The sequence below is a fragment of the Grampus griseus genome, assembly GCF_964374135.1.
Source record: "Grampus griseus genome assembly, chromosome: 8".
Taxonomy (NCBI): Eukaryota; Metazoa; Chordata; class Mammalia; order Artiodactyla; family Delphinidae; genus Grampus; species Grampus griseus.
This window is the reverse complement of record NC_139002.1, coordinates 18,693,072-18,705,841: the sequence shown is the minus strand read 5'-3', so window position 1 is coordinate 18,705,841 and position 12,770 is coordinate 18,693,072. Positions and strand designations below refer to the sequence as shown.

The window sequence follows — 12,770 nt, the reverse complement described above, 5'->3', positions numbered from 1 at the left end:
AGGGAAATGGAATCCAAAACGGTAGACAAGGAGCTACTGGTGAGTCCTTGGAAGGTTTAGATGTTTCCTTCTGTGGTGCTGAACCCCGTAAGGCCATGGTCCCAGAGCAGCATCAGGAAGGGGGTTGATAACAGACAGAAAATGGCAGCCTGCCTTTGTAGGGTACCATGGGGTACCTACCCGTGCTTCTGATCAGCGCAGGGAACGACCAGACAGAGTTAAATGAAAATCTCACGTCCCTCATTAGCTTAAAATCCCTTGACAGTTGTCCGTTGGTCTTGGGATGAAGCCTAAAGATCTTAACATGGTTTTCAAGACCCCGTACGAGCTGGCCCTGCCTACTTCTTTGACCTCCGCTCTACTTTCTTTCTGCCTCCTCAGGTGACCTGTTCTGTCTTATCCTCTGACCCGTCACGTTTCTCTCCAGTTCAAAGATACTATTCCATCTTCTTGGAATGCTCTCCTCATGGCCCAGTGTGCTGGGTAACATCTATGATGAGGGCAGGCACTTGGTACGGTTTTCCGTGGCTACATCCCCAGGGCCAAAGGAGAGAGTCCTCCTTATAGAAGATACTAAAATAATATTTGTTGAATGAATGGACCCTTAAGATGTACGCATTAATGAATGGAGACGTGGTTAAGAGAATCGGGTCTGTAGCTCGCGTTAGGAGCGGATCAAATCCAGGTTGCCTGGGCTTGAATCCCAGCCCTTGTGAGCTCTGTGCTACTTCGGACAAGTAACTCAGCCTCTCTGTGCCTCCTTCTCCTTATCTGAAGGGTGAGGATGCAGAGCCCACCTTTTGGAGATGGGATTTTTAAGTTAGTTACACTTGAACGACGGCTGGCATGTGTCATCTCCATTATTGTGATTCCTCACAGAGGCCGGCCTGATGCCCCGCCTCCTGTGCCAGGCTCTGAAAGTCCCTTTGATAGATGCCTTCTTGGTACCCTGCCTTTGACACAGACCTCCATACGACTGCAGACTCATTTGCTGCTCTGATGTGTTTGATTAATGTCTTTCTCCCACTAGACTTTAGGTTCCATGAAGGCAGGAAGTAAATGGATTCTGTCCACCGTTGGAGCCGCGCAGCGGGGGGCTCCAGCAGCATCGCGTGGCCTGCACCACCTCTGGGTTTGCCCGGGGTGCTGGCCTGACGCTGGCTCTGGCTCCAGCCTAGCTGGGTGAAGAAGGCCTGTGTCCAGCCCTGAGGCTTTCCCCCGCTGTGTCCTGCAGGCACGGACATGGCTGTCTTCTGTCTGCTGTGCGGGAAGCGTTTCCAGGCCCAGAGTGCGCTCCAGCAGCACATGGAGGTCCACGCGGGCGTGCGCAGCTACATCTGCAGCGAGTGCAACCGTACCTTCCCCAGCCACACAGCCCTCAAACGCCACCTGCGCTCACACACAGGTAGGCCCGGCCGGGGACGGGCAGGGCAGGGTCTCTGGGAACCACTGTCTGCATTTCCCTCCAAACACATCTGGCGGGGGTGCCCTCAGCCCTCCTCTGCTCAAGCGTTGGGGATGCAGGGGCCTCCGAGGTGCAGGTCAACGTGGACGGTTCTTATCCTGTCCCACCCTGGGCACCTTTGGTTCTCAACATCTCTGTGCCCGGCAGAGAGGGTGCTCATTAGAAATGCAGGCTCCTGGGTCCCATGCTCAGAAACTTCCATTCAGTGGGGACAGGTGGCATCCGAGACTCAACATTATTAGTAGATATTCCCCAGGAATGCTGATGCAGGTGGACCCAAGACGAATTTTGAGAAAAACCTGCCTTCTTGGTCTCTGTCTCTGCCTTTCCCCCTCCCACTGCTGGCCCCCTCCACACACACACACTGTGCACACACACTCCTGAGGTCGGCCTTGGGCTCTCAAGGGAACGTGGCCGAAGTGGTCCTGCTTATTCCCCAGTAACAGAAGCACACGTTCTATACTTGGGCCTTAGCCCTGTTTAGGGGAGACAGTGAGGTCGTATAAACAGTGAGCCATGAAACATCCCTGCTTAGCCAGGTGGAGGTGCTGGGGGAGGAGAGTAGTTGTGAGTCAAGGGGTCTGGGCTGGGATACTTGGTCCTGAGAGCCAGGAGGCATTTGCTTCCTTGCAGCGGCCCCTGACCCTCTAGCAAGGTCATGGGTGACTTGAAAGCCTTCCTTTCTCTGGCTGTACATGGATAAAGGATTGCCTGTTTCTGAGTCTGCATGTGTCTTTGCTTGTGTGTGTTCTGTCCTGCTTTTGGGGTGAGAGGTGGGTGATGGAGCCAGGGAGACAGAGAGGCAGACTCTCTTTCTGAGTACGTAACAGGGTATGTTCTCATGTCTTCTGGAGAGGGTATAAAAAACTCTGTGTGCCTCATGACAGCATCGGCAGGACCCTTTCCTCACTCTTGGGTCTTATCATGCTCTGGGATTCAGTGGCAGGCTCTGCTGAATACGGGAGGGGCTTTGTTTATCAGGGACCGAGCTGGCCTGGCCTGCCCGCAGTAGGCATCCTCGCCAAGGAGCCTGCCTGGACTCCTGCTTCCGGATGCTGTTCCGTGCAGGGGAGCACATTGCCTTAGCATCACCAGATTTGCTTAGAACTTGTTAGATTTGCTGCCTTCGGACAAGGGGAGGTGTCCGAGGGGAAGGCCTGACAAGAAGGGCAGAGGAGGAAGGGATGCTGACAAGGGCTTTCTCTGTAGTGACCGCATAAGCATCCCCTGCAGGTATTGGGTTGGCCAAAAAGTTCACTTGGGTTTTTGGCAAGATGTCACAGAAAAATCCCGAACGAACTTTTTGGCCAACCCAATACATGCACCTTCCTGTCAACACCTCCCCCACTGGGCCCCCAAGTTCAGCCTTATCAAAGGTGGCCAGTTACCTTTCAGCCACTTCTGAGCACTCTGCTGGGCCCCATCAGTCGGATTCATGTGACTGGAACGATCCCAGTCCTGCTAAGTCCACCCAGAATACGCCCTGCCTGCCCACCCTAGCTCCTGAGAGCTCAGATATCAAAATGCCCCCGGCCCCTGTGTCAGTCATGGCTCAGATCCATGGGAAGGGAGTATTTCCAGACATCGTTTAGGAGAAGTACTTGCTTTTCACCTAGGAAACATGGAGCACGTGTGCTGCCTACTCCAACACCCATGGACTTCACACCAGTGAGGCCCTGTGCGCACAGCCCCGCCCAGGCTGAGCACACCCCGCACGATGCCTCATTAATATTCCCTTGTTCTTGGCCCACTTGCTGCTGCGGCCGGGCGTTGAGCATCAGCAGCTGTGTTGGGTAGGTTAGTCCAGCCGCGCTCTCGGCATTGATGGATCCCTGATTCACATGGCGCATCGTCTAATAAACTCTCCGCTGTGCTGAGTGGGGGAGCTGAGTAGCCGACAGGATGGGGCTGGGGTGGGAAGGATGACACTGGGCTTGGCCACAGTGCCAGGGAGGCCACCAGGTGAGGACAGACCGCTGGGGTCACAGGTGCACTGGGCAAGCCCGAGGGGGGTCTCATTAGTCTCGTTTGTCCTGTACTTAATGTCAAGCTCATTAAAGAGGCCACAGAGTTAATCAACCCACCACAAATTGGGTTTTGAATCCTGCAGCCAGTTTTGTGTACATTATGGCAACACTGACACGGGGTGAGGATTTTAGGCCAGGTGCTTGCCATGTTTCAAAATCCGTGTGTGTGTGTGTGTGTGTGTGTGTGTGTGTGTGTGTGTGTGTGTGTGTGTGTGTGTGTGTGTGTGTGTGTGTGTGTGTGTGTGTGTGTGTGTATGTGTTGGTGTCTTTTTTTTCTCCCCCCCTAACTTTTTATTCCTTTCCCTGGGCTGACTCGAGACATTTCATATTTAAACTCATGTCACATGTGATCCACTTCATCATTAAATTCATAAAAATCTGATCAAACCAACCTCTCTGCCTTAACCTTTTGTTTTTTAAACTCTTAGGGCCCCCCTCTGGAGGGGAAAGGCACAGACAGACAGCGCTGCCCACCCCCCAACCCACCGTGTGGCTGCCGATGTACGTTTTCATTACCGGCTCCTCTGAAGTCTCACGTGGCCCTTGCTTTATTTATTTATTTATATCTTAATGAGGATACCGAATTCTTGATTAAAGTTGTAATCGTTGCCGATTCAGTAAGGAGGGGAGTCGGATGTCAGACGGGGCTGTGTGTGCAGACGTCTACACGCAGAGAGAGTGGCACACAGGCCCAGGCGTGCACAGACCAACCCTCACTCTGTTAGACACACAGCTAATTAGGAGCAGGGTCTGCATGGGCCTCTCCTTCCCTGGGGTTGGATGGGGCTGGTGGCTGGGGACGGGCCAGTCCGCACAGCCCCAGCAGCGAGGGCGCGGGCAGGTGCCTGGAACTCAGGAATCCGCTCATCCCCAGATCTGCACGTGGAGGCTCTCCTCTGAGCCCAGGGCAGGGCCCCCTAGAGTGGCTTTGCTCTTTGAGCTTCTTGCATCCTACCCCTCCGATGGAAGCACTCCCACCCACCCGTCTGCACCCTCGGAGCATCTTGCAAACCTTCCACCCGTGAGAGAGCCCGCCAGGGAGCAGACCGCAGCGTCCTCTCCCCACAGAGCCTTAAAAACCCTTCGGAGCCATCAGAAGAGATGAGAATGTGTGAGGGTGCAGGGGCTTGCGTTCGAGAAGGGGGAGGTTTGGTTAGCAGCCTGAGGAGGGGAGAGAGAGAAGAGAGTAAAATATCATTTGAAAGAGGAAGTGAAGGCGCAGGCATGCAAGTCTATAACGAGAAGGACAATTTATGCCCAGGCACGAGCGCAGTTTGACATGGGGATAATGAAAAAACGTAGGTCATTGTGGATGACTTAAACCTTCAGCGGCTGAAGAAAATGTATGAAATGCAGAGGACATTACACGGTTGGCAGCCCCGCGCATCTGCAGAGGGACAAGTGAAATACAGTGGGCCATTCTTTACCATAAACGATGGCTGGTGGAGGTGCAGCCCAGAGAAATTGTAATTACAGTGACAAGACGAATCAGCGATATTTAAATATTCATGAACAAAGTCTGGGGTGATCAATCTGTCTTTATTGTCTGTGCCTTCACTCCTGTAATAAATAAGTAGCTGAAGTCTTCACCTTTCATCCCCACAAAGCCCCCACTTCGGGTACAAAGGGAAAGATGGTTAATCCCCGCACCCCATCCTCAGAAAGGAGGCTGCTGGGCATGGATTCCAGGCCGGGGAAAGGCAGTTCTCCCCGAGTTTCATATACTGACATTTCCCGAGCGTCTGCTTAGGGTTTACTCTGTGTTGCGTGCTGAGGCTACAGGGATGAACAAGCTTCCCTTCTTGTCCTCACGGTGCTCGTAGTCTGTGGGCACGGTGGGCGTCACAGCAGATGCAACACCGCCTGTCAGTTAGCAGTCCGGTAAGTATCCAGTGTCCAGAATCTGGAACCAGATCTGAATCCCAACTCAGCTCTTTATTAGCTCTTTGACCTCAGGGACCATGTTTAAGCATCTCTAAACATCTCATTTTTCTCTTCTGTAAAATGAGAATGATACTGTCTTCCTTGTAAGGCTGTTGTGATGATTACGTGATATGATTGATCCATGTGAAGTTCTTAGCACAGTAGTGAGCATTCAACAAATGTGGGCCATTTTAATTAGAAAGTACCATCAAAATTGTACTACTAAAAGGACAAAATGCTGGACATTTCTCCTCTCTGGGGACAGAGGAGAAAGTGACTCAATTTGCCTGAGCAGGGGACAGTGGGGGTAGCGCTAAAGGGAAACTTCCAAACCGTGGTGACATGTGAGCTGGACTTGGATGCGTGACTAGGAGTTCGCCAAGGAGAGAAGAGGAAATCACGCAGAAAAAAATGGTTGCATAAGCCTGTGGAGGAGGGAAAGAGCAGAAGGAATTTGGGGGACAGTGAGAATATTGGAGAGATTTTTTTGAGGGTAGGGGAGTCAGGCTGGAATGGCCTTTGCCCCTGACCTAGAGGAAAGGAAGCTGGGGGAAGGGTCTCGAAGCCCCTGGGTCTGCTCTGCCCTCAGGGGACCTGCTTTCTGGTGGCTCTGTTCATCCCTGAACCAAACGGGCTCTCTTTTCCTGAGACTGGCCCTTGAGGCGTGGATGGCCACTGGGCCACGGTAAAGTATGGACACGTGTGCACAGGCGTGCTCCCTGTTGATGCTAAGGGGCTGGCAGGGGGTGGAGGGTCCCTCAGTCATCTCTGGAGGTGGCGACCATAGGCAGCCTCATCCTCCCGGCACACTGAACGTGCCCTACTGTCCCCTAAAGAGGGGGCCGGGGGAGGCGGGGGCCTGATCCAGCCCCTTGTCCCCACAGGTGACCACCCGTACGAGTGTGAGTTCTGTGGCAGCTGCTTCCGGGACGAGAGCACACTCAAGAGCCACAAGCGCATCCACACGGGCGAGAAACCCTACGAGTGCAACGGCTGTGGCAAGAAGTTCAGCCTCAAGCACCAGCTGGAGACACACTATCGAGTGCACACAGGTACTGAGGACACGCAGCTGGCTCCGGGCAGGGAGTGGGCAGGGGCAGGTGGGTCTGCAGAGAAGCCCGGGTGCCCATGGTCCCAGGCTGAACCGAAGAGTGGAACAGCTTCTGCTAAGTGTTAGTACGGTGACCTGAGTGCCACTTCCTCCCTGCGAGGGTGAGGCCGACCTTGCTAATCGATCACAGCGCTCTTTCCAGGAGCCCAGACTAGCCTTCCAGGCGGCCATACCAGGAGCTCACAGAGGATATCCATTCCTGAATCCTGAATTGGGGGTCAGTTGGCCTGATCAGCTGAAAGTGAAGGCTGAGGTGATTTCATGTGACTTGAGGGTTACAGGAAGAACTAGGCGACATTAAGTTAGGTTATGATGAGGGTTGGGAAAAATTGTATGTTCGATTGAGTTCGGTTCAACGATGAGAGAAGCAGTTGGATTTACTAACCCCTCTACATGTTTAATATTTTACCATTTCAAAGGGCCTTCATGTTCCTTTTTACATAAAAGAAAGGTGAGCAACTGTTTTCTTAGGGCCTGAGGACAGAACGGGTGGAAGTGGTCCCGACATCCAGAGTTGCCAGAGTTGGGGGCCGTGGATGCTGGAGCCGGCCCAAGCCTGCCTGGGAAAGCCATTGTGCGCATCTCTTTCCAGCCGCGTGTTCTGTGTCATCACCTTGGTCGCTTAAAATTGGCTACAGTGGGAGGGTTCACAACATGGCCATCAGCAAATGCTACCAAATCAGGGCTTTTGGAGAGCCAGTTGTTCACCATTTACAGTACACTGCCAGTTGGGGGGTAGATAGAAGGACTTCCTGGGAGGGTGAGACATAGTGGAAGGTAGTGGAATGTGGCAAAGTAGGAAGGCTCCCCTGATCAGGGGAAACAGCTGCCTGCGCAGAGGAATGGGGAGAGGTGATCAGATAGGTCCTGCTGGCCCAGGGGAGAGAGTGTGTTTTCCCGGGAGGGGAGGTGGACAGAGGGAGCCGTAAGCAGAGGATACATGTTGTCATAGCTCTGCTTTGGGCCACAAGGAGAGGATGGGGTGCTCGTTGCTGACAACTAGAGTGACCCCCAGGATTTCCCAGAGCCCCTTGTCGGAGACGTGTCCTGGCAGGTGTATCATTAAGTGCGCTGGCACTGACTATTGTAAATAGCTGGTCGATAGTTAGATCACTTTGGCTGTTCATTACTTCATTATTTTGCAGGGGCCTCTGCACAGAGGAGTATCGATAGCAAGAAGGCTGGCCAGTTAATTACTGTATCAGAGCAAGGTTCCCTCACATCCTCTGCTCAGCTCCAGGGGACTGGAACAGAGGGTGGGCCGGTCGCAGCTTGGGTGTGGCCATGTACTCCCAGGTTCTCTGTCCCTCCCCCATTCCGGCCCCAGAGGGGAAGGCAGGGTCCAGGGCAGGCTCTAGAGCCTTAGAGAAGTAGCCATTCCCAGGTTTAGCACGTTTGCAGGATGGGGTCCCCTCGGTTTTACTCCACCTCTGTTCCCCACCATCTGTAGCCCTGTAAGGACTCCATCCCCTTGCTCCCCTGGAAGAAACTGTGTGCTGAAGAGCCATCCCTAAGCATTTGAGAGGCCTCGCGGGCCCTTTTCTAGATCTCCCTTTCCTTTCTTAGGAAGGGGAGAGTCCGTGCCCCCGAGAGAGTTAAGAATAGGTCCAGGGGCTGGAGCTGGCCTACGTCGTGGCCACTAGCTATTTACATTAGTTACAGTGAACAAGATTGAGAATGTAATCCGTTGGAAACTAACACACCATTGTAAATCAACTATACTTCAATTAAAAAAGAAAAAGAAAAAAAAGAGTGTAGTTCGCAGTGGCACTCAGGAGCCAGAAGCGACTCGCGGCTGCCACGCTGGGTGGGGCGTCCATTGCCCTGGAGAGTGCTGACCTAGAGGGATGGGAGTGTCCAGCAAGCCCGGGGGGCGCTGAGGGTGCAGAACATCCCTGGGGCGATGTCACAGCCCCCTCCCCCTGTCCTGGCCTTCTCCTGCCCTCCCCCCACAGGTGAGAAGCCCTTTGAGTGCAAGCTGTGCCACCAGCGTTCCCGGGACTACTCGGCCATGATCAAGCACCTGCGGACGCACAACGGCGCGTCGCCCTACCAGTGCACCATCTGCACGGAGTACTGCCCCAGCCTGTCCTCCATGCAGAAGCACATGAAGGGCCACAAGCCCGAGGAGATCCCGCCCGACTGGAGGATAGAGAAGACTTACCTCTACCTGTGCTATGTGTGAGGCGCCTGCGGCGGGGGCGGCGGGGGACAAGAGGAGTAGAGACGGAGCGGGATGACGTCCGGGAGGACCGTGAGGAAAACACAACAAAAAAAAAAAACAAACGAGAAACAACAAAGAAAAAAGAGAGCGAGAAGGAGAAGGAAACCTGGGAGCTGTCGGGCTCTGGGTTCTCTCTGGGGCTCCAGGTGACCTGGGTGCCTGGCTGAGCCCCTCCCCTTGGGCCTCCATCCCTCCTTTCCCGGCTGGAGCTTGGCCTGCTCTTCTTGGATGGAGGTGGAGGGGCTTTTGTTCAGCTCGGATGGGGGGATGTTCTTCTCTTCCCTCTGCCCAGATCCTCCTTTTGTGTCCGGAAATGGAGACTAGGAAGGGGGGAGGGCTGCTCCAGTCAGAGCCAAACCACCTCTGCCTGCCGTGCTCTCACTGACCCCTCGGGAGGTGGGGGCTGAGGGGTGGGTGGGCTGGGGGTGCGGGAAGGGGGCCTGCAGATGCTGGGGCTGGGCGGGCTCACTGGCTGACACAGACGACGGCAGCTCTAGCTTGCTGGGGGCAGACTGGGCTGGGAGGGGTTCTCCTGCCCTTCCCGTCTCTCCGTTCATCTGTTGCTTTCTTCCGCTCCACCACACCTGGGTGCCCCGTCATGGCCTTCAGGAGCCTCAGGGCTCTCAGCCCCTCCCCCAGCTCCTGGCTGCCCGGCCCCGGTTGACTCCTGGCCTCCCAGCCCCCCATGGTTACGGATCCCTCATCCTCCAGCTCCCTGTTGGGGAAGCTGTGTCTGACTCCAGAGCCCCCACTCGCACCCTCAGCTTTCTGAGAACGCAGATGAAGTAAATGGAAGGGCCCAGCCCAGTCCAGCCCTGTCCTAAGCCAGATTCCCGCTGAGCTGCTTTTGCTTCCAAAATGGAAAAAGGAAACAACTAAATACACACTATCCCACCCAACAAACACACACAAACACAGACCCCCTGCGGCCCTCCTTCAGCCCCTAGGAGGAGGGATCCACCAAAGGGCTCGTTGCCCATGGAGGGATGTGGATGTCCTTCTCCAGAGGTGCCCTACACCTGGAGGGGGACCCCTGCCCCGGGAGGGTGTCGGTGAGTCGTGCCGGGGACCCTTTGAATACACGGGACCCCAGACCTGTTGAGCTCCATGGGAAAACCCAGGTCCAGAGGGCGGTACAGAATTCCTGGCTCCCAGGGCCCCCCAGTCCACGGGGAGGAGGTGGGGGAGAAGGAGTTGAGAGCGCTTTGCCTCGTGTTATGTTTTGCTTCTTTTCTGTGTCCTCTGTTCACCTGTTAGCACATTGTACTTGAATTACCTCAGTTTTTTGTGACCTCATAAGCTTTTTTGACCCCTGCCTGTATCTCTTTTTTGGTTGGGGGCTGGAAGGATGGGGAGAGTGTTCTTTTCTGTTTCTTGTGTAAGTTAATGGCGAGTTTAATAGGCTTCAGCTGGCCAAGGCCCTCCCCGTGTCCCCTAGCGATGAGCCTCCCAGCTGGAGGGGGCCGTACGGAAGGGGCTGAGTACTCAGGATCTGGATGGGAGGCCCGGGCAGAAGGTGGGCGCCTGCCGGGGACGGACGGGGTGCTGGGGGCACGGCAGAATCACAGCCGGCTCGGCCCAGGTGTGATGTCATCCTGCCTAAAACACTCTGGAGAGAATCCCACCTTTCTTACAGTTGGCTGGGTCATCCGGGTCTGGGGGCCTGTGTTCTTCAGATCCCTGCCAAGGCGTGACCCCACCTCTGTGTGTATTATCATTGCCCAGACTGGTCTCTTTTCAGGGCTGGTTGGAGACAAGCCGGCCTGGGTGTTGTTGCGATGGGGCGGGGGTGTTGTTTTTCTAAAAGCTACCTCTTATGTTTGTCCAGTTCTTTTGTTCCCTTCATGCCTCCCACCCTGCTGCTCTGCTTCCCCCCACTTCTCCCAGCCTCCCCTCCCTGAATTTTTGGAAAGCACATTTGCAATATTTGTGTTCGCTTTGGGACGGGTCTTCCCGTTTCATCTCATGCTTTATTTGTAAGAGTTGTGGTTTTTTTCTTTCCTTTTCTCTCTCTGAGAAAGTTGTGGCTGCATTTTTATCTTAGGTTATAAAAAGTGGTTTAGGGAAGCGGTTTTGGGGAGAAGGGTTGTGAGGCATACAGGGAAGTCGGAGGGATGGGTGCTGCTGTGACCACCCCCCTGTCCCTCGGCCCCATCCCTCCTGCCCTCCCCTGTAATCTCGCCCACCAAATCTGAAGGCCTTAAAAGTTGTGTGTTGGGGGGATACGGACAGGGGGGACTGGGTCACTAGACCGTTGATTGGGGATGATAATGTAGGGAGGATGCTATTTTGCAACTATAATAATGACTTAGTGCTTTGGAAAGGAAAAAAAAAGTTAAACTTGAAATATGTAACTAGAGCAGTTGTCATGTTTATAATGTGAAAAGAGTGGAATCATTGGGGGAGGGGCAGTCTGTAAGAAACCTTTGTGCACTATTGCCGCCTCCCCCAATCTGGGAAGAAGAGGGGACAGGCTGGCCCTCAGGGGATCTGTAAATCCCAGAAAACAGTATTTGAACAGCAAGATGTCATTCAACTTTGGTGGGGAAGGAAAAGAAAAATCAAACTATTCCATAGACCTAGTTAACCCCTCTCCGTCTCCCCTACCCTTCCCACACAGCCGGGTCTCCTCCGCTGTTCGTAAAAGCTGAGAGGGTTGAGCTAATATTTACAAATTGTAATATTTTTGTAGTATTTGTTAGTTCCTTCATCAGTTCTACCGGACCTTGCCCTTTCCTTTCGTAATGTGAATAGGAAAAAAAAAAACAAAAACAAAAAAAACAAAAAAAAAAATTCACCACCACCACCAACAAAATATCCCTTTGTACGTGCGTGTGTATGCGTGTGCTTGTTGTGTGCGGTTGTGTGTTAAATCATGCAGTATTGTTGTAATCTGGTGTTGCAGCATTGGATGGTACCTAAGCAGCCCCTGCCTGCCCCCACCATCCCGGAGGGAGGGATCCTGGTCGAGAGGTAGGGAGAGAGGGTCAGGGCGTGGGGTCTCTGAAGGATGCTGAGTGGGGAGACCTCTGTACTGGACTCTCCCCTCCTCTCCCATGAAGCCCCGGACACCCTGAAGAGACTCCAACACGTCTCTTTCCCAACTTCCTGCTCACAAAGACAAAAGAATTCTGACCTTGCCAAGGTGGCCAGGCCTAATGGCCAAGGTGAGGGTCAGAAATCATCTGGAGGCTTTAGATGTGTCTGCACGAAGAGGGCTAAGGAGACGAGGAGGGTGGAGACTGCTCTCTCCCCAGGTGAGATCCTTCTTCTTTGCCATCTGGCCCCTTGGTCACCCTGCTGCCTTTGGCTGTGGTACTGCTGACAACCCTACTTGCTACTGCCTTATCCAGCACAGTGAGCTTTCTCCAGCCTGGAAAGTCCAAGTGGATTAATAGTTCCTTTCCTACGTTCAGCTCCTATAAGCGTGTCCCTTAATGCTTTTGGTGACATTTCCCCCTCACTCATGTGCTCTTTCCCTATTCACTCCTTCACTCATTCAAAGCATTAAAATCCTATGTGTATACAGGATAGACAAATATATAGAGATATATATATATAGCAAGAGAGAGATATAAAATAGTACATATCATTGCTGCTTTGGGCTGCTTTGGAGGAGGCCACGAATACGGGGAAGGGAGATCTGGGGTATAGGGGTGGGAAGGGAGGCTGGGGGACCCAGTGATTCCGTACAATCCAGGGATGCAACGCGGGCTTGTTTAATCTTTGTGCCTGAACAGTTTTTCCGTGTTTAGAAAAGAAAAAAAAGAAAACCTGCTGCAATTTTTCACAAGTGTCTGGTACCCTTCCGGATGCTACTGGTACAACTGGCTGCTGGGGTGTTGAGGCCTTGGAGGGACGGGGCCCTTTGGCTCATCTCCTTACAGGGGAGTGATCAGTGGTGGGGGCAACCTTCTGACTCTGGGGGGACTGGGGGAGATTTGTGGCCAATTCCCTGCAAGCCCAACGAGGGTGAAAGCTGGGGGCACGGGACATAGGACAGAAAAGCGGGGAAAGATC

The 12,770-nt window shown here is 53.6% G+C and overlaps 1 protein-coding gene across 3 annotated transcripts in view; it reads left to right on the top strand.

Annotated features, from left to right (window-relative positions):
- Nucleotides 1–9,157, top strand: part of ZBTB16 (zinc finger and BTB domain containing 16) — a 189,798-nt gene extending 180,641 nt beyond the window's left edge. For all 3 annotated transcript variants that reach the window (XM_082659197.1, XM_082659196.1, XM_082659198.1), the window contains exons 5-7: nt 1,235–1,405; nt 6,300–6,467; nt 8,482–9,157. In XM_082659197.1, coding sequence (XP_082515323.1) covers nt 1,235–1,405; nt 6,300–6,467; nt 8,482–8,711 — 569 coding nt within the window. In that variant the 3' untranslated portion in view covers nt 8,712–9,157. The remainder of the gene's footprint in view (nt 1–1,234; nt 1,406–6,299; nt 6,468–8,481) is intronic.
- The last annotated feature ends 3,613 nt before the right edge of the window (nt 9,158–12,770 follow it).